Source organism: Phodopus roborovskii, unplaced genomic scaffold, assembly GCF_943737965.1.
Source record: "Phodopus roborovskii unplaced genomic scaffold, PHOROB, whole genome shotgun sequence".
Classification (NCBI taxonomy): domain Eukaryota; kingdom Metazoa; phylum Chordata; class Mammalia; order Rodentia; family Cricetidae; genus Phodopus; species Phodopus roborovskii.
In genome coordinates, this window is record NW_026125444.1 from 1415257 (window position 1) to 1437251 (window position 21995).

Genomic DNA, 21995 nt, shown 5'->3' on the forward strand with positions numbered 1-21995 from the left:
TAAAACGATATTTTGTTAGATATGACTTGATGTGTGGAATTAAAAGGCATGCCTTTTTTCTTTTTAGAATAAAAAAGAGAGAAACTACTAAATAAATGTATTATAGTGGCACTTATATAGTTAAATAATTAGAAGAATATTAATTTGGTCCAAATGCTTTAGCTGGGCAGTGGTGGTACAGGCCTTTAATCCCAGCACTTGGGAGGCAGTGACAGGCAGATCTCTGTGAGTTTGAGGACAGCCTGATCTACAAAGTGAGTTCTAGGACAGCTAGAGCTGTTACCCAGAGAAACCCTGTCTCAAAAAAACAAGATAGATAGATAGATAGATAGATAGATAGATAGATAGATAGATAGATAGATTTTTAATTGGTAAGAAAAATTAGTTTAGAGATTCATGGTAACCACCGATTTACACAAATTATTAAAGGCAGAATGATGGCTAGTTATTTTTCTGGCTGCCAATATTAGTTAAGTCTATGAAGATTTTCAGAAGTAATAATAGTGTTATTTGAAAATCCAGTGACTAATAGCAAATTCATTGCTAAAATATAGACATGTGGGACAATTTTGTCAAATTCATACTACAGAAGGAAACATGCCAATGGCAGGTGGAGTGGCCCAAAGCTACATAAATCCTGACGAAGACAGAAACATTTTTTATTCTCCATGTTCTATGAGAGTAGCCACACAAAACTGTGATTGTCACTGATGGGGAACTCACCTCGGTGACCCCTATGCTCTCTCACCCTGGTTTTACATCCGTATTACTTGATTTCATTTTGTTATTGTTTGGGGTTTTGAAATAGAATCTCATATAGCCCAAGCCAGCCTCATACTGGTTATGTAACCAAAGAGGTTTTGAATCGCTACCCACATGTTGAGATCACAGGTATGTAACACTGCAGCTTAGTGGGGTACATTATGCCCCTGTGCTGGCCAGTATGTGTGTTCAGTGATACAGTCTCAGGACCAAATTGTTGAGAAAAGTGAGTAAGAAAGCAAGTGAGGTCATCTCTGTGCCTCAGTCTCCTCCTGTTAAAATGAAGACAGTATGGATGTCTACTTAGTAAAGCTTTGGGAGGCTCTTATGCTTGTTTGGAGTCTAGGGACAGTGAGGGCTAGGCTGATAAGTATCTAGGTTCTGTCTGACTGCACTTGTCCATAAGAAAAACAAACTAATGTTCTTTTAATTGAGATTAAGATTGAAATATATACTGATAAATTGTTCAATATCCCTGAAGCACTGAGAACGGCACTTCTTGTGTTTTTATTTATTTTTTTTATTTGAAGGCCATTTAAATTTATTTAAATACTACATTGACTTAACTGTTATTATTGGAAATGCTCCCTCCCTCTCTCTCTCTCTCTCTCTGTGTGTGTGTGTGTGTGTATGTGTGTTTCCATTGTAAGTCCAACTCTGGTAAAGAATAAGAATTTTCTGTGTTGGCAATGTTAAATGTAACCTTAGCTTTCAATTCATTGCTGCAGTTGTGTTCCCAGAACCTGCTGGAAGAGATAAACCCATTGCAAATGAAGACCGCATTTATTTTCCTTCTACCTCAGGCCACACAGAATTGATTGGGGTAATAAAATGACAGCACCTTGTAATATACTGAAGGCTCTTTAATTCGAAAACCAGTGCCAGCCTGATTCCAAGCTTGTTTAAAGCTAATTTATAGCTTACATAATTTTCAGCTGGCTGACCAAGGTAAAGGATGATGTAGAAAATTGATAAAGAATTAACTTATGATACATTCAGATGTGTCTTGTTAAAGTCAGATGGTTTTAAAAACAGAAGGTCGGGAGAGGGAGACAGAAATAGTAAGCAGGGTTTTTTTGTTTTGTTTTGTTTTTTCATGTAGGTAACACTATTAACATTAATTTCTCATGTTGTGTCAAAACTGGCTTCTTGTCTTTGTGTAATCAGTTCTATTTTGTACTTTTCTATATTTTAAAAACCCTTCATTGTTTTATCATATTAAGGTCATTTTCATAAGGTTGAATACTGTCAACAGCTGTTGACTTCCACAGTGCCGAGGTAGGTAGTGAAAAGGCTGTTAGGTACTTTACTCAGCCAGTGTTTTCACGAGTGTCTGCCTTAGATGCAGGCTGTATGATTTTCCAGTCTCCAAATTTATGTCAACTGAAAAGTAGGTTATAGCCTTTTTGACTCTGTAGGCTATTTCATCTCTTTGTTCTACTATAGTTAATCATTATCACTGACAAATAATACATCATCCCTAGTAAAGTGCTCTGTCCTATGAATGAGGGCAGGTTTCAGAATTGTTGTCAGCATTCAGAACCAGAGGATAGATGCTGTGAGCAATTTACATGGTTCTGTGTTTTACCTTCTTAAACAGAAGTGGAGGATTGGTATGGTTAGGGTGCTATTTGCTTGTTTGTTTTGTTTTTGTCATTTTGCCATCTTCTATCATTGTACTATCCTAAAAAGTATAAACTGGATGTAATGACTCATACCCGTAACCTTAAAACTCAGAGACTGAAGCAAGAGGATTCCTTTCTTTCTGTCTGTCTTTATTTGTTTTTCTTATTTTACATATCAATCCCAGTTCCCTCTCCCTCCTTTCCTCCCTCTCTTCCACCCTCCCATGCCACCTGACCACCCTCCCATCCTACCCCACTCTCTCCCACTTCACATGTAGGGTTATGCCTTCCTGGAGGGGTCATCTAAATCTGTCAAGTTATTTGGAGTAGGGACTAGGCCCTTCCTCCTGCTTCTAGGTTAAGAGAGTATCCCTCCATGGGGAATGTACTCCCAAAGTCCTTTTGTGCACCAGGGATACATCCTGGCTCCACTGTCAGAGGTCCCTTAGACTGCCCAGGCCTTCTAGCTGAGACCCATGTTCAGGGGGTCTGAGTCTGTCCAATGCTGGATTCCCAGCTATCAGTCTGGGGCCTATTAGCTTCTCCTTCTTCAGGTCAGCTGCCTCTATGTGTTTCTGTACCCTGGTCTTGTCCTCCCTCTCTGCATTTGGATTCCAGTTCGGCTCAGTGTTTAGCTGTGTGTGTCTGCTTCTGTTTGCATCGGCTACTAGATGAGGGCTCTATTATGGTGGATAAGTTAGTCATCAATCTCAATATCAGGGAAGGGCATTTATGGTAGCCTTTCTACTGTTGCTGAAATTGTTAGTTGGGGTCAGTCTTGTAGGTCTCTGGACATTTCTCTAGAGTCAGTTTTCTCTTCAAACCTATAATGGCTTCCTCTTAGATGAGAGAGAGAGAAAGAGAGAGAGAGAAAGAAAGAGAGAGAGAGGAAGAGAGAGAGAGAGAGAGAGAGAGAGAGAGAGAGAGAGAAAGAGAGAGAGCATAAAACAGATTAAACAGGAGGATTTCTATGAGTTCCAGTTTCTATGAGTTCCACTTTGGCAGGGGCTACAGAGTGAGATTGTGTTTCAAGAAAATGAACAAAGCAACACCAGAACTCTTTAGTGGTGCAGTTGTCAATTTTAGCTGTTTGTATTATAGATCATATATGGAAAATGTGTTGGATGTCAACACTAAAGTACATAACCCAGTGAATATAAAAGTAAGATTAGCAATAGGAATGGAGAAATTCTTTCATTTCTGCATTGAAAGTTGTCTAATCCTTCCTTAAATTATAATTAGTCATTTTTAACCTTGTACTCAGCATTACAATAAGAAGTTACAGTTTATCTATTTTTATATATGAAGTTCAGTTCTGCATACAGTGCACAAATGGACAAATCCACATCTGTAGTGCTGAAAGGAAAATAATTTCTTTAAGAAATGTTTGAAGTGATGACGGAAAAAAACAGTTAAGAAACACTGGCATAAATAACCTTGATCTTGATCTTTTCCTTAGTATTGCCTTATTAATATTGCCTTGATATTAGGTGTTATGCTGTTTTTTTGTTTGTTTGTTTTGTTTTGTTTTTCAAAGCATGTTTTGTGTTCTGTACAGAGTGGGCATAGGAATAGTTGACAAGTAAATAATAGATTCATTTGTTACTATTGTCTACTGCTTTTTTTTTTCATTGGGATTATATCCCATATGTGCTAGGAGAGATAATACCCACTGATGATTCAGTTTGCAATTTTTTGATGTTATGTCAGTGTGAAAGAATTACACATTTAATATAAACCTTACTTACAATCCTCCTGGATTGACAGTCTATAAAACTCTGTCCTGATGCTGGGCAGAGGCAGCAAACAGCTAGCCACTCCCACTCAGCCACATCAACATGAATAGCACTTTATTTAGTGTTCAGTAAGTAGATTTGGTGTATTGACAATAAATTTATTAAACTCTTAGAAAGCTAGAGAACAACTTGAATCCACAAATTTTAAACTGAGTTTGAACTTGTTTGCTTTTAACCCTCATAATTTTTAAATGTTTAGCTTTTATGACATCATTATTTGATACATTTTTTTTTAATTTCTACTACTTTCACTTTCTTACTGTGTTGCCAGTCAAAATTGAAAAATGCTGCTTCATCAAAGAAAAATAACACTCCATAGTCCCAGTGTCTTTTCCTCAGGTTGACCAATTGTGAGAATTACTTACCTACTAATTTTAGCGGCTATAGTTCGAATATTTAAAGAGATGAAATGACAATGATAAAGCAGATAATTAAACAAATAGGTTTGCTGGCTATTAATTTTCAGTTTGGGGGTTTGGTGTGATCCTACATTATTACTGAATTTTCTCCAGTGTATGCTTTAGACAATAAATTTATTATTATAAAACTTGAAGAACAGAAATACATAATACCCCAAATGCATATAACTTTAGCCATCTTGAATTTCTCAACCAGTAGCAATACTTGATGACCTTTTTGGTTCTTACAGTGGTACACATAGCCATTATTCAGTATGCCATAATGCATCATTTTTTATCTGGATCTTGCATCTGCTCTGTTTATATAGAATAAATATTTATGTTTTCTCAGTCTTCTTGGCTAGAAGATTCAGATAGAGTAGGTTTGAAGTATCAGCTATAATTCATTGCTTGGAAAAAACCTCATACTGATACAGTGGAAAAGTACACCATCTAAATCATTTCACCCACAAGCTTTATTACCAAGATAGCATCACCATTTCCTTCTTGAGCGGCTATCTTTAAAGTAAGAAAGCACTTCAATAGTTATGTTAATAGTTCATGGTTTTCCACTTAAGGTCTCAGAACAGATCATTATCTTATTTAGCACTATGATAACATTACATAATGATCTAATGCCTATTTAACTAATGTTTTAAGTTTATCAAGTGTACTAGTTTGAAAATCTACAATTTCTTTAATCGTCACTCAGAAGGTGTATCCATTTCACTTAACTACTGCTTAGATTTCTGTTGGACAGCTGAGTACTTGTACATAATATGAACATAACTATATTATTGCTTAATCCATACTACTTAAACACTTAGGAATAACATCTCAGTTGTGTTGAAAGTGTCCACCTTGTATTGATAATTTGGGTTTGCATTCCTTGACTTAGCTTCATATTTGCTTCTCTGGGTATAAAAGAAAATTTTATTGAACTCTGATATGTGTATTAAAATGCATTCCTTTGAACTTTTTAAAGATAGTATGCTGTAATCATTTGCAAATAAACTGTATACACTTTAATAGGTTTTCTGTAATAACCTTATATGGTTTTAAATTAAGTGGCAGATTACTCTCTCAAAACTGAGTATTAGTGTATAATTTTGTTCAAATAATGTAAGTAACACATGCTCACTGTAAATGATTTGGACAATAAGTAGAACAAGTTATATCTAGCTCCCAGATGTTACTACTGCTGTGGCTTGACTGTGTCTTCCAAGTGTCATTTGTTAGGACCTTAATCCCCAGTGTCATGGCAGAGCCTGCCAGTGATTCTGAGAAACCTGCCTCCTTAGGTGAATTAATATTCCCATTGAAAATGTAGAATTTTGTGCAAAGGACCTTGTTACAAAATAATTAGAACTATATTGTTCCCATGCACTCTGATATAGAATATCATTGAATGGTTGCCACTTGGTCATGGTCTGGAACTCCAAGAAATAAACTTCATGGAAGAACCCAAGATATTGCATATCCCACCTCAACCCCATTTGAAAATGCCATCAGTCATTTCAATGAGAACATTGAAGGAAAAACAATTCTGTGTACAGATAACCTTTATATCAGAAGATTTCACATATTTAAAAAAGTCACCATGGTGCAGCTATAAATTTCAGTGGATCAAAACTACAGTTTCCACATGTTGATTTGTTGTATCAGAAAAAGAAATATTCAGCACTTTGACATTATTTTATAATATCATGTAATTGTTGATGTAGTTGTTAGAGTAGAGTTTATGGGAGCACAGCTCTCATTTTACTTTGCTCTTGCTTAAAGCTATTGACATGTTTTAATGGCAATTTTATTGCAGTGTACATAAATACATTTAATTTCACCAAACCAGTAAAGCAACTACTTTTCTAATTATCGTCATTTGTGCCTTAATGAAATACACAAAAGAACATGAAAAGAAACCTGCTTTATAGGTATCCTAAATATCATTTAATCCTGTTTAACAGAAAATTCACATCATATAACATTAAACATTTTATTCTTTTTTTATTTTTGTTGAATACATAGACAGTAGTGCATATTTTATAGGAAGGTTAACTTTTAAAACAGCAGAGGGAGCCTTAAATGAGTTGAAGTTGTTTTCTTTTAAGGTTTTTGTTATTTTATGTGTGTGGGCATTTTGCTGGATTGTGTATCTATGCAGTATGTGAGTACAGTAACCACAGAGGCTAGAAGGCATCAGAACCCCTGAAGCTGAAGTTACAGGTTCTGAGCTCTCATGTAGGTGCTGGGAATCGAACACTGGGTCCTCTGAAAGAACCACCCGTGATGTTAACTATTGAGCCATCTCTTTAGTCCTGAACCTGTTTTTTTTTTTAATTATATTACATCATTAAAATATTGTATCAGAAACTGCTTATGATAGTGCAGTCTGCTTGTGCCAACTTACAGAATTTTATAGTAAACCTTGACTACTTATCAGACTTTTTCTTCTCTGTAAACATTAAGCTCTCTGTTAACATAACTAGAGTTTACATAAAGCCAAAATGAGATGCTGAAATATGTTCTTTTTTACCCCCTTAAGCTAAAAGCTGCAAAACCAGTATAAAAGGTCTCTTATATGTTGCTTAAGATTGGAGACATATTTCTTTGCTAAAAGAAAAGTTTGAGTAAACATAGGACATATAGACCATAACTTATTATCAGCTACTGAAGTATATCAGAAGTAACTTTAGTACGATTCTTTTGTTTTTCCTCCTGTTGCTGAAACTAAAAGCAAAGAATGGGCTACATAACAGAAGCTCTGAGACCCTTTGTAAAAACCTGTATCAGTCTGACTTGATTAACTATTAATTCACTGAAACAACACTTGTTTGTGTTCCCTAAATTCCCTTTGTCAAATTCAGTATCCATCCCCTTGTCCAAGTCAAATTGTTTGCCAGTGTTAAACATTCCCTCTCGGAAAGTTTTATGATTTCTGTAGCCGTTATGATTTTCTTCATAGCATGCAGTTCCTTCTCAGTATCCATAACTAAAATTCCTGTCTTTGTTCAAGTTGTAGTCTGAGGTCTTGGTCCTTGGACTCCCCAACTATTCACATTTGTCTCTAGATGACTTTAGTCTCAGAATATGTTTGTGTTGGGGAGTTCAGTTTTCTGATATTGTCTCTGACCTTTTCTCCCAAGGTCAAAATTTTACTGACTTTTTAAATGTTGGCCGGATACCTGAAGATCACCTTGAACTGAATTTTGACAAAATAGAATTCTTGTTCCTTTCCTATTTTAATAGCTTACTTTGCCCATAGTTTTTCCCAATTACATCCCACTATTTAAGGTTAAAAGTAGAAAACTCAACTCAAGCCAGACATGGTGATGCTTACCTTTTATCCAGCACTGGGAAGGAATCTCTCCAAAATCACCAGATCTACATAACAAGACCCTGTTTCAAAATAAAAGGTGTGGTGGGAGGAAGAGAAAGGAAGAAAGAGGTAGAAGTCATCGGTACTAATTATTCTGTTTCCCCGTACCGATCTGTTTATCCTCCTAATCCCAGCATATGGTATTCCTCTGTCACATGTGCAGTACACCCACTTACCAGCATTCCTGATGTGCTGCTGCAGCCTGCTTCTTCACATCTTTAATTATAGTCTGCCCAAGTTTTTACCCATCCTTTCTTTAGACTGCAGAGAGAATGAGTTTAAACTCAAAATCTACTCAGGAAGCTTAAATTCTTAACCTCTCCCTTGGTGTCTCAGACAAGCTGAAGTAGCAGCATCAGTGTGTATGGCCAGCGCAACATTTCACCTCAGGCCAGACTTCCTGGGCCTTTCCGATGATGCTAGAATGCTCACGCATGCTGAACTTAACTTGCGCATGTACTTCTTTATTATTTATGTATTTATTTTTCCATTTTAATTCATCCCAGAGTCATTCATTGAGGTTGGGTTTCTCCTTCCTTTCTGGTTTTGGTCTCACATTTTACAGCTAAGGAAACTGAGTCTGGGAGTCTCTTTGCTTCTCTGAGATCACACCAACACCACACCCTAAGGCAGGGTTCACATGGGCTTATCTGACTCCAGACCTGTTGTTTGTAGGTGTTTGTGGTCAAAATGTCAGCAAACTTGTATTTGCTGTTTGGCTTTTTACTAGGGAGGGAGAGGGAGGGAAGTGGAGAGAGAGAGAGACAGAGAGAGAGAGAGAGAGCACTTAAAATGACATCAATCTTTTGACACCACAAAGCCTGTCTCCCCCCCCCCCCCCCCCGTGGCATACTTTCACCTGCAAGGCTACATATCCTGAACAGCCAGCTGGGGACCAAGTATTCAGATGCCTGGACTGTGGGAATATATCATTTAAATCACCACAATAGGGCATTTACCTTAGATCTTTCTCCTAAAAGTCAAATAGTCCTATAATTTCTTTACATAGTACATACCATAATTTCAGTGACGCAATATTTCGAATAATATATTGTTTCAACAGCTCATGTGGTAGTGACTATATATATAGGTGGGGACTTTCTGGTCTTTTTTGTTGTTGTTGTTGTTTTGTTTTGTTTTGTTTTTTTAAGTTAAATACTGTGTCACCTCATAGTTATTTGATCAGGGATTGTTGTATAGATGGCTTACATATCTTTCTTTTCAAAGGAGATATTTGAAAATGTCATTGCATGGAATAATGTTTCCTTAGTCTTATATTCTAGATTATAAAACATTGAAAAGCACTTTATACCAATAGAATCATTAGCTGCTTAAAGAAACGATTGGTTAAGTGATACATTGTCATATAAGCTTTATAAGTGACTTGAATCCTGCCAGCTGACCTACATTTGTGACTCATTTAAATACATACCAGCAGATGACTTCATTAGATTAACAACTTAAAATGATTTTAAATTTTAATTTTAAAGCAACTCAATAGCAAAGAGATAACCTGTAAATTTGGGAGACTGGTATGTTTGTTCCTGATAATAAAGTGCTACTATAACAGATTTTTTTTGCATGTAATTTCCTAGGTATTATTTAAATTTTTTTCTTGAAGTACAATATTCTCTTTTTATTCCATGAAAAGTTAATGTGCCATAGGAGATATGTTACTTGGAAATCTAATGAGCTATTAATTTCTAATAAAACAATGAAGATTAATGGGCTCACTCTGGGAAAACTATCACTCAAGTTGAAATAAGTATTTTGAGACAATTTAGTCAGATCATTTGAGAGTAAAGTTTTTATAATTTGGTTCATAATAAGTTTATTTCTAAAGGTTTAGCCCTTAATACTGAGTTTGTGTCAATAAAAAAGCAGTTTATGTCAGACTAAAAAATGACTTATTTTGAAGATGCATGAGACTGATCTTTAGAGAGAGGAAAATGTATTATTTTGATATTATATTCCAATTTTATACAGTATCAATCATTAAAAAACAAACTCTCCCTATGTGATGCCATAGGGTGGAAATATATCCCAGATTCTTCTAAAATGAAAACAATGTTTAATTAACACACCGATCTATAAGTCAATAGCAACAAAAAGAAAAGATGGTTCTTTAGCAATTGTTTGCCAACATTTTCAAGTAATGCAGGAATTGTAACTGTGTTTACATGTAAGTTCCTCTTTTCCTCTGTATAACAGGCATTTCGAAATACCGGATTCTAGTTACTAAAGTAAAATGTCATTATTAATGGGAATGTCTGGTAGCCAAAGAAAATACAGTTGGCAGTAAAAACTGACCGTGTTACATTTGTCACAGTGCAGTTGAATCATGTTCTAAACTGTGAGAAATAAAATCATGTTCTTAAAGTGTATGAAATAAATACATGATAGTGAGTTCCACTAGTGAAATATTACTCAATAACTTTAATTTATTGGCAGGCAATAAATACTGATTTACAGTATAGAGTCTGTAATGAACTGTTGATACTGTGGAGATGCCTGAGCCTCCATATTCATGAGTGAGTACTATTGAATTGTCTTTGAGCCAGAGTTCAGAGTTTTGTAAAACATTTTAAATACAGAGGTTAACTAACTACAGAGGTTATTAGAGAGAAAGAAGAAAGGGGGGGGGGGGGGAGAGAAAGAAGAAATAAAGAAGACCCGAGAAAGAAAGATATACCCTTGTGGACATGGTCCTTTGAGGGAAGAGTGCCCTGAGTGTTATTTGTACAATAACTTCATAAATGTTTACTTCACAGTGTTTGCTGTTCATTTGCCTCCAGTTTGGTGTTGAGATGACTTTATATTATAAACAAGATGTAAAAGTGGTATAGAGAGTACTTGTGCTCTTGCCCAGCTCCTCTTGAACAACTTAGAGAAGAGTTACCAGCCATAAAACAGAACCCTTAGCACAGTACTCAGAAGTAAGTGTTGTTTATTAGATTTTACCAGTGCTGCCACCTGTCTTTTTTCTCTGGCAAGATGCCATCAAGGCTCACTTTTGTTTCATCAGGCGATCTTCTTAATCTCTTCCCATTGGTAATGATTCCCTATTCTACCCAGTGCCAAGGCTTTGTCACTCAAATATTTTGTAAAATATCTTTCCATTTGCATCTTTTTTGACAGGGTTTCTCTGTGTAGCTTTGGCTGCCCTGGAATTCACTCTGTAGACCAGGTTGGCCCCAAACTCCTAGAGATCATTCTGCCTCTGTGTCCTGAGTGCTGGGATTAAAGGTGTGTACCACCACTGCCTGGCTTACATGTATATTTTTCCAGTGTGCTCTCATCATTGGGCAAGTTTTATGTTAATGAGAGTCTCTGTCCTGCATTTCTGTCACTATCAGGACATGGCATTGGAATATATCCTATATATTCCTGGTGATGCTAACTTGACCATCAGTTGAAATGGTATTTGAAGGTTTTCCCACTGGGACGTTGCCATATTTCCTTTCAGAAGAGTTTCAAACACTCTATATTTAGAAGATAATCCGTAGAGTTGTTTTACTTTAAATCTCCAAACAGTTTAAGTCTAGTGAAGAAGTTGGTTTCAGACTTTTGTCACTGTGACGATCATTCACTGAAGCAGCCTTACAAACATTTTCCTTTAATGACTTGGTGACTAAGGAGAAATGTAAGAAATGAAAGATGTTTCCCATACATATTGTAGTCACAATCAGGTTAGCCTAAAATTATCTTTGAATCTGATGTAGCTTTTGCAATGTGTAAATTAAAATTTCTTTAACAAAGGCACAGTATACTGAAGAAATTCTGAATTGAGATTGTTTATGAATTTTCAAACCTATTAGTTGAGTATTTAATTACTTAGATACTAAGTTGTTCCTTAACATCAGAATTATCATATAAAATATTTAGTTATCTGGCTTCCACAGATAATTTGAGGATTTTAAAATATTGAGGTAGATTAGCTCTAAACACATACATATCAAAGTAACACTGCTAAATGAACTCTGTGTGTGTGTGTGTGTGTGTGTGTGTGTGTGTGTGTGTGTGTGTGATGAATTTGAGAGGCAATAGAGGAGAACATGGAAGCATTTGGAGAGGAGTCAGGAAGTGGTAAGAAGACACAAGTATGGTACTCATGTATGAAATTCTCAAAACTAAATACTTTAAATCCTTATGTTTAAAGACACAGTGGTTTTATGTCTAATCTTAGTAAACTGGGCTTATACTCAAGGAGTACTCTGTAGCTTAGTTGTTTTATATCATTTTCTTTCTTTTATGCTACTTATGCTGGATCTTTGTCTTCCATTGACTGATTTCATTTCCTTCTGTTTAAATTATACCTCCTTAGATGACCGCTTCAATTCTTAGAGCTTTTCTTCCCTGCCAAGTCGGATTCCTTCTTGTTCCCACAACACAAAGAAAAGTCCAATGTCTTTTTTAACCGTTCCATGTCCATGCTGTCAAAAGTAACCATTAAGAAAAAGTAACAGGAGGGCTAAAGACTTAGCATACTTGCCTATTCTGCAAGTTCTGCTCCACAGTCACAAAGGAAGAAGCAGAAAAAATACTAAACAAGCTATCTGTGTGTTGTCAGAAATGGGATTAGAAATGCCCTACTTCCCTTTTTTCTATTTTACTTGTTGCTAAAATAAAGACTATATCTTTCTGAGGCTGAGAAAAACGATGGCTTTTATTGTCTTTTGTTTGAGTGAATGAAGAACAAGTAAAATATTGCCTATTTTTTGGAATGTCAGGGATGGAACCTGGGGCTCAAACATGCTAGGTTAGAGTTCAGCCACTGAGCAAAAACCTAGTCCTCTGTACTCTTAATGATAGTTTTAGTTGAACTGTTTTTTTTTTTTTCTAAGAGCATCCAGTGTTAATTTTATAGTATATTTCTAGAATTTTTAATTAAGTATGCAACTCTGTCATGAGGAAAATGCATATACTTTTTACAGTAAGTTTAATTAAGCATTTCTTGTAAGTTCACTTCGGTGTCTACCATGGCCCACTAAAGTTGGAAATCAGTTGTAAAATGGCAGATTAATTGCCTTTTGTATGGAATGGAATAAGAATCTCAAATATGCGAAGTCAGGAAATAAAATTAGAGTCTTCAATTACTTACTCAGTGCATTGGAAAACTGAATGCAGAAGTACAGAAAAGGCCAAAGGTTGTTAAATGTAGCACATCACACACGTTTTACACTTTACTTAATGACCCAAGTGTTTATTACTATGAAGTAAATGCACCATTTAAAGAATTATGGTGGAGTTGTAAAGCATTAAAAACTCCAATTAATGTTAGTCTGAAGTATGCAGTGTGTTCATTTTGCCTGAAACATTTTCATTATCATCAGTATTTTCACAGTTATTAAGACAAATTTTCCTCATTGTGCAGCACTAGCATGTTGGCTATAGTAAAGCATGGTCTTAAATACTGTTGACAATGAAAACTAATGGGTGCACCCCATATATCATACACAGACACAGTAATCATAAATTAGTACAAGAAAGTAGTGGCTGAGTACAGTTTGAAACTTCATCTCTTCTTTAACTATAAACTTTTTAAAAACATGTTTTAATTGAAATACAATTACATCATTTTCTCCCCTCCCAGCTACCTTCTTTCTAATCGCTCCCATAACCCCCCACTCTCAAATGTATAGCCTTGTTTCTGTTGTTATTACTGTCACACACACACACACACACACACACACACATCTGTATACATGTCTGTACGAATATACATAGATACAAGCTGCAAATGCTGTTTTTGTTTGTGTGTATGCTTTCAAGGCTAACCACTCTGCATTGAACCTCTGAGAGAAGTTAATTCTCCTTCTTCCAGCTGACTGCAAACTTTTAGTGTGTCTTTAAAAGACACTACTTACTTTTTAAGATGAATATTATTAAAGCATACATATCTGTAACTATAAACTTAAATTTAACTTCAATAAATATTCCTTCTGTGATTAGTCAAAGAAATATTATATACAAATCTTTTAAGAAGAGAGAAGCATTTCCAGATGGTGCTTATTTGTACCTCACTTTGATTGACTGCAGTAGCAGCAAGCATCCTCTGTTGCTTATATAGCATGATTGGGGAAATAAAGGCAACTGATTTCACTCTTGCTATAAACAGGTCTATGATTTCTCACTCATTTCTAGAATTCGTTTGTATAGTTAAACTGTAAAAGAACTTGATAAAGACTTGTTTCCTAGTTAGGAAAGTAACCTCTGCTCACAGTGGATATATAAGAAAATATAGAATCCCACAGGCAATGAAATAAAACAATAGCCCCGAGCAGTTCAGTTCCTTGGTGTTGGAATTTTATGTAGAGCCATAGGAAGAAAAAGTCAGTGTTAGCTTTTTTAAGTATAGAGGTATGGGCATCTTGGTGTTTTTGTTTTGTTTTGTTTTCCTTATAAAAATATTCCCCATATGTTTTATATAATGACCCTGTGGTATGCTTTCAGTTTCCCTGCTGGTCTTCTTATGGTCCAGTATTATTAAGTAACCATGCCACCTTAGACTTCTACAATTGCGATGCTTCCACATTTTGTCATCCCCACGCTTGGCATTCTTGCAGACTGCTATTCAGCTGTTTTCTAGAATATCTGTTGGGTACTTTACTGTGGTTAGCTCAGGGAAAGACTGTAAGCTAGAGGTGATGTTTGCTTTTTAGTGCATCACATTGGTGTAGTGATACTAAGTAGGTGATCGTGATCATGTGACTACATTTTTCCTGGGATTTTGGCTATAAACTTATGTAAAGGACCAACAAGGAAATTGTGTGCCTCTTTATAATCTTACTCTTTAAAGAAATCCTTTAAAACATGGCATTTTACAAGTTAAACCTAATGTCCTTGTTTGTAAACTATAACTTGAGTCCACAAACTTCACCTCAACAGTGAAATCTTCCAATGTTAAAATAATTGGCAATTGCATGGAGTTGTTTTCCTCGTAAGAGAAAAGAAAAGAAGTTGGGCAGGTTTTATTAATTAACATCAAAACTTGAACTATTTGAACAGTTATCCAAAGAAAAGTGCATTTTTTGGTATGGGGAAATAGAAGGAGTCTCCATTCCAAATCATGAGCACAAGCTAAATACCATTTGAAGGAAATCTTGCAAGTGCTATGCAGTAAGGATTTCCCTTTGACAAACATGACACGTGTTTATGCATACTTCTCTTTCACGATAACTCCTTTCTCTGCCACCTAGATACAGCATTAGTCTATTATTACATGTCCCCCATGTGCCTGGAAATGATGACTCCCTTCCTTCTCATCCTTTCTGTAAAAACAAACAAACGAAGGCCAAGGAAACATACCTAGTCATTAGATGTTATGGGTATTATTTTCAAATGACTATAGACTTTCAAAATTCCCATCTGATTAAAGGACCTCCGAGGTTATTGGAATCAATATGTTTTCTGGAGTTTGAATAACAAGCTTAAACATTAAGAGCATGCCTTTTGCTTTCCAGTACCCCCAAAGGGTATGTTTTCTTGACAGTTGCTTCAGAGATCCTTCACAGAACAAATGTCAAACTTGTCAGGACTGTCACTAAGAAAACGATCCGTGTAGCAGGGGTCTTCTTTCCCTGGGAAACAAGCAGATGTCTTAGCTCAGCAAAGTGAAACCCCTGCCATGAGAAGCAGTGTCTGCTTGCATTTGCTATCGAGTAGTAAGGACACGTTGTGCTAAAAGCCTTCCTTCCTTTGCAGTTTCACTTGCTGTGCACTTCTTTGTCAACAATACTGAATGGTTTTGTCAGTCTTGAATTGTATATAAAGTTCTTATAAAATTGGCCTACAATGTTAAGCATGCACACTTCCAAAGGACAGTCCCATGAGCGCTTTACAGGATCGAGTTGGAATGATTTTTGTTTAAAGCAACTCTATTACTATTATTTTTTTACTGTTATACTAAAACAATTTCAGTGATATATCCCAGAAGTTAGGCATGTCCTTTCCTCCCCTCCATGATCCTTTGCTACACTAAGTCACATCTACAGTGTTATGAAACAACAAAGAGGTATGCTTGTAATGGTTATATAAGTGTTTTAAACCATAAAAAGGCAAAATTTTCAAGACATGCCTTCAGAATAAAGAAAAGGGTAAGACAGTTGTATGTCTGTGCTAGAAGACACATGACCTTGGAACCGTGCTTCCGGTTTAGGAAAAATCAACCAAAGAAAACTGCTGTTGTGTTAATGTGTTAAGTTACAGGTTCACTTCTGTTATCTGTTACATATATTAAACCATTTGTAACTTAATGAAAATTGCAAACTTTTACTTAACACATTCCCCTATTAGTTCTACTCATTAAATACTAAAGCAAAAGATATAGACACTTCCTAGATGTCAGGCTTCTCAGGCTTATTACTACATCTCTACATCTGTGTTTTTAATTTGTGCGTGTGTGTGTGTGTGTGTGTGTGTGTGTGTGTGTGTGTGTGTGTGTGTGTGTGTGTGTGTGTGTTGCCTACAGAGACCAGAAGAGGGCAACAGAGGGATCCCCTTGAACTGGAGTTTCCGGCAGTTGTGAGCCTCCATGAGGGTGCTGGGAAACTGATCCTGGTGTTCTGGAAGAATATCAGTGTTCTTAACTGATGAGCCATCCCCAGAACCCCTTTATGTGTCTATTTTGAGTTAAGAGTAATGTTGAGGTTGTGAGATAAAGTTAGATACAGTTTATTAACCAGGAAGTCATATTGGTCTGCAAACTTAGTAGATGTTTGGATGATAAAGGCTTCATTTGTTTCCCATGACTTAAGGTTACAGTGTAAATGGCTGTATTGGGGGCTGGGGAGATGGCTCAGTGATGAAGAGCTCTTGGCTGAGGACCAGGGTTCTGTTGTCAGCACTTACATGATGGTTCACAACCATCTGAAGTTCCAGTCTTGGGAGTTTACCAACCTCTTCTGTCCTCCATGTGCATACCAATGGATGTGGTACATATACATACATGCAGTACACTCGTGCATGTAAGAAAAAAATTCAATCTAAAATGTATGGCTGTGTTAGCACGCCTAATAAAACGCCTTGCCACTGTCTTAGTAATGTTTCTATTGCTGTGACAAAACACCATGATCAAGGCCACTTATAACAGGCTTAATTGGACGTCCAGTTTCAGAGTGAGGAGCATGTGATAGCAGAGCCAAGGTGTGGTGGCAGGAACAGCTGAGAGTTCACATCTTGGTCCACAGGCAAGAGGCAAAGAGGGCGCAGTGGAGATAAGGCTAGTCTTTCGAAATCACAAAGCTACCCCCATTGACACACTTCCAACACTACCACGCTTCCCAATCTTTCCCAAACAGTTCCACCAACTGGGACAAAGTATTCACACATATAAACCCTGTGGGGGCCATTGGCATTCAAATCACAGCCTCTTTAGCAACTGATTTTATCCACTGACAATGTCTCACTAGGAGAAGGCAGTGGAAGGTAGAGAATTAAGATGTAATTTTAGTGGCTCTAACTGTAATGTAATTTCTAGGAGCTTTTATCTAAAGAAAGCAGCTACCTATTTACTAATACCTCTTCAGGTGTTGGTTAATGGAAAATACCTACTCATTACTGCTAAGTTGGGGCGAAAGTAAATGATATGTAGTAGTAGTTTGAAAATGTACAAAGTTGCATTACCAAGATAATATTAAACCCTATCTCTGGTGTCTATCTGTAATGTTTCAGAATGGTTGGCAATATTGATACTTGGTCTACTTTCCTGATGTTGACAAAGTCTAAACAATTAATGTTTTGAAGGTTAGAGACAAAACATAAAGTACTCTTCACTGATTGTAGAAAAGAGTTTTGTTGTTTGTTTTTTGTTTCCTATAGAAACAATTGCATATGCCTTGTTTTACATTGACACTAACCAGAACTCAGAAGTTATTTCATTTGCTTTAAATGTGATTTCCTCAAATACAGAGGTAGAGGATGATATTTTTGGTATTAACTTTAAAGTTACTTGAGAATTCCTGTCTCTGTTTTAATTAACTCAGTAATAGCTTAGGCAGTGCCTCTATTTCATTTAATAAAAATGAAATATCATATGTGATAAATCCAAAGTAACAAGAAGGCAAAACTGCTTGGTACTTGGATATTGTTGTAGGAATGTGTATAATAAGATAGGTTACCAATTATAAGATGAAATATTTTCCAGACTCTTATTATTTATACTTCGAAGGTCACCATTTAATATTAAGCACAGGGTACATTTCATTCCTGTGGTAGCAGACATTATGATGTCACTTCATTATCCACCATGTGCCATGGGAAACCGCTGTGAATTATGAGGCCACCGCTTAGAATCGAAGCTGTAGAAGATTGTGAGCGGTCTGCAGCGTGGCATGCCCATGTTTCCTATTTTAGAACTGACTGATCTTCAGATAACATATGGTGGTACAAGTAATTGGAAAATTGACAGACCTGTCAAGAAAGTATGCTAGATGAGACCAGAATGCCATCCTGGAGCACATAAAGTGTCTTAGAAGTTAAATTTATTGTTTTTTATCAAAGAGCAAAGTAAAGCTTTCTGGTTCTCTGACCACAGAGAGCACTGTTCGGTAGCAGGTGTTCAGAAAGTAGTTCTGAAACCCTTGATGAAGGTGGCTGCTCTTAAAGTTAGATAGTAAGTTTTAATCAATATTAGAAGAAAATACCATGCACTGTTACTAAATGTTAGTAACTCTATCATTACAGATACATAATCTTTTCCGTAAGGTTTCTGGAATCAGAGCGGCACGTTGTTTTACTGCTCAGGTGCTATGAAATGTGTTGTCAGGCTGAAGTGTTCTGTGAAACTTAGAATTTCATGTTTGCTAAAATTTATTTTGCAGGAAGATGAAAATGAAGCTGAAAGAAAAAATACCTCTCAGGAGCTCAGTGTGGAGCAGAAAAATCCCAAGAAATAAGGATTTTTCTGTTGTTCTGAAGCGTTTACAACTCGTGCTGAGGCAACTAACATTTCTAGTTTGTAAAGTGTTATTGTAAAATCTAATTTGCAAAACTGTTCTCAATAAAGTCCTTGAAATAGGAACTTGTATTTGGAATTTATACTTCTTTTTTAAACAATTCAACTTTGATTTAATAGCCAACCACTCAGAGTATCTTTTGCTTGTTGTTTTGTTTTGTTGGTGATGGGTTTTGGTTTTGTTTCATGTTTTGTTCTTTTATGATATGATCTCACTGTGTAACCAGGTGGGCCTAGAGCTCTCTATGTAGACCAGGCTATCTTCAAACTCATAGAGATCTGCCTGCATCTGCCTCCATTGCTGGGACTAATTTGGGCCACCACACCAGCCTTTGAAATGCTTTTAAAAGGAAGAAATTGTCCAAATACAAAATACAAGAGGATTCTCTTTTGCCTATGACCTAAGAAGTAACACATCTAGTGGCCAAAAAGAAAGGTCTGAGAGTGTGCTACTCTTTTTTTTTTTTTAAACCATATTCTGTTGTCATCTCCATTATGGACCTTACCAGAATTCCAGTTCTAGGTATAACGAAAACCCAGGGCTCCGGTTTGCTTTTCTGTCCTGTGATAGTCACCTACTAGCAACTTTGGGGAGGAAAGGGTTCACATCAGCTTACACTTCAGATCTCAGTCCATCACTGAGGGAAGCCAGAGCAGGACTGAATAAGGAGAAGCCATGGAAGAGCACTGCTTACTAGCTCACTTGTCTAGATTATTCTGAGCCAACTTTATTACATGTCCTGGGACCAACTGCCTCGGGATGGTGCCACCCAAAGATGGGCCAAATCCTGCACTATCAGTCAAGGCAGCTCTCACAGATATGGCCACCTTACCAGTATGATTTGCGCACTTACTTAGTTAAGGTTCCCTCTTTCCAGGTGAATCCAGGTTTGTGTTAAATTGACAATAAAACTAACCAGGACAACAATATAATTAAAAAGAATAAAAAATGTTCATGCATGGAAACATGGAAAACCATCCAGTGTCACAGGAAATACTGGTGCATTAGCTTGTCACATGACACTTTAACTTTGCAGAGGGGATGAAAATAATGTAACAATTCTTGGTAGCAAATATAGTACAATGATTTTTAATTCATAAAATATTTAATAAGGGGGCTGGAGAGATGAATCAATGGTTAAGAATGCTTACTTCTTTAGAAAACTGGAGTTTGGTTCCCAGCACCTAAGTCAAGAGGCTTACAACTACATATAATGCCAGCCCCTCAGGGATCCAACACTTAAGGCCTTTGCAGGTACCTCCATTCATGTACACACACATTCACACAAACATACAGTCTCTTTAAAAATATCTGTCTATACAAACTCTTCAAAAACAATTTTTCTGTGTTTCTTTAGCTTAATCTTCCAAACTATGTCTAATTCGTATTTTTAGTAGTGCTTTAAAGCCATGTTATCCTTCCTCACTCCGATTTCTGAGTGGTTATTTGCCCACTCCAGCAGGAGCAGTGAATCTAGTTGCAACTTGCAGAACCAAGTATTTCTGGCATATGTCTTTGTTTGATTATTGAAGGCAAAGTTGCTTGAAATAAGGGGCAGAACTTTGGGAGGCTTGTAAGAGAATGCTAGCATACAATGCCCTCTCTCTGAGAATGGAATCGGTGTATTTTCCCCGGAGTCATATTTTATCACATGCATCTGACAAGCTCAGTAAATGTGTGACAGTAGGATGTGCTTGCTGGCAGCTGTGATATAGTTAGCCGAAATGGAGGAAAAACTGCAAGTAAGTAAAACAAGAAGTTCATTGAAGGATAGCCTCTAATCTGACTAGAAACCAGGAAAGCAAGTAAGATTTACAAAGCTGACTCCCTGGGTGAATTCCAGACTGTTCCAAAGGAAAGACTGAGAAAGCAATTCAGAGTCTGCACAGGGGGTTTGAAGTAAGCAATGTCAAAATGACTGAGACTTGTTTTTCTGTGTATCTATTTCAGAATACCCATATTTACACATTGGAACTTCATCAGTATTGTCAATGGTTTTTTTGTTTGTTTTTGTTTTGAAATGGGGGACTCTCTATGTAGTCTTAGCTGCCCTATAATTTACGATGTATACCAGGTTGGCCTTGAATTTACGGAGATTTTCCTGTCTCTGTCTTGAGTGCTGGGATTAAAAGTGCAGGCCACCATGCTCGGCTGTTGAAAGAAGGTATGATAGACCTTTCATACCCTAGCAGGCACAGTACAGGATTTGGGGTTATGCAGACAGTTGTACCTGGGAATATGAGATCGAAGCTGTTGTTTTCCCATTTTAACAATGTTCAACGTGAGGCTTAACAGAACTAAACCAATGCTATGCACTTTACATTTAACAGCAAGAGTTTAAACTCCCAAAGACTTACCCCCAAATATCAATCAGTCTTTGCACAATAGCCACTAAGACCACACTTCTTTCTATCCATGTTTCCCCTCTAGTTCGTGTAACTCTCCACACCAACTTTTTAGGGTTTTTATTATTTTTAGATTGGGTTTTATCCTTTTTAACCATGTCTGTGTGTGGATATGTTCATGTGAGTGCAGGAGTCTTTGGAGCCAGAGAGGCCAGATCCCATGGAGCTAAAGTTATAATCAACTGTGAAAAGACCAGTGGGAGCTAACCTCAGAGCCATCTTCATTTTATGACTTATTTAGGTGAATTAGTGGAAGTAGCATAACTACACCATTCTTTATGCTCCAGAATAGAATCCTGTTGTATAATGGACTAACTATGAAAATACCTATTGTTTCCCTCTGACATTCCAGGTTGATTTAATTTTTGTATGTTATCATCTGTTCTTTTGATCCCTGCATTTATTTTAATTTTTTTATTTAAATTTGAAACAAGCTTGTTTTACATATCAGTCCCAGTTCCCACACCCTCCTGTCCTCCTCTGTTCCTTCCACCAACCCCCATCCCATCCCCATTTTCCTCCCCTGGGAGGGTGAGGCCTTCCATGGAGAGTCTTCAAAGTCTGTCATATCATTTGGAGCAGGGCCTAGGCCCTCCCTCATGTGTCTAAGATGAGGGAGTATCCCTCTATATGGAATAGGCTCCCAGGGTCCATTTGTATACTAGGGGTAAATATTGA

At 36.7% G+C, this 21995-nt stretch overlaps 1 protein-coding gene across 1 annotated transcript in view; it reads left to right on the plus strand.

The window, feature by feature from the left end:
* The window catches only part of Phf14 (PHD finger protein 14), a 126069-nt gene extending 107092 nt beyond the window's left edge, over positions 1 to 18977 (plus strand). The window contains exon 18 of the mRNA XM_051175688.1: positions 18778 to 18977. Coding sequence (XP_051031645.1) covers positions 18778 to 18852 — 75 coding nt within the window. The 3' untranslated portion in view covers positions 18853 to 18977. The remainder of the gene's footprint in view (positions 1 to 18777) is intronic.
* Positions 18978 to 21995: the final 3018 nt, after the last annotated feature.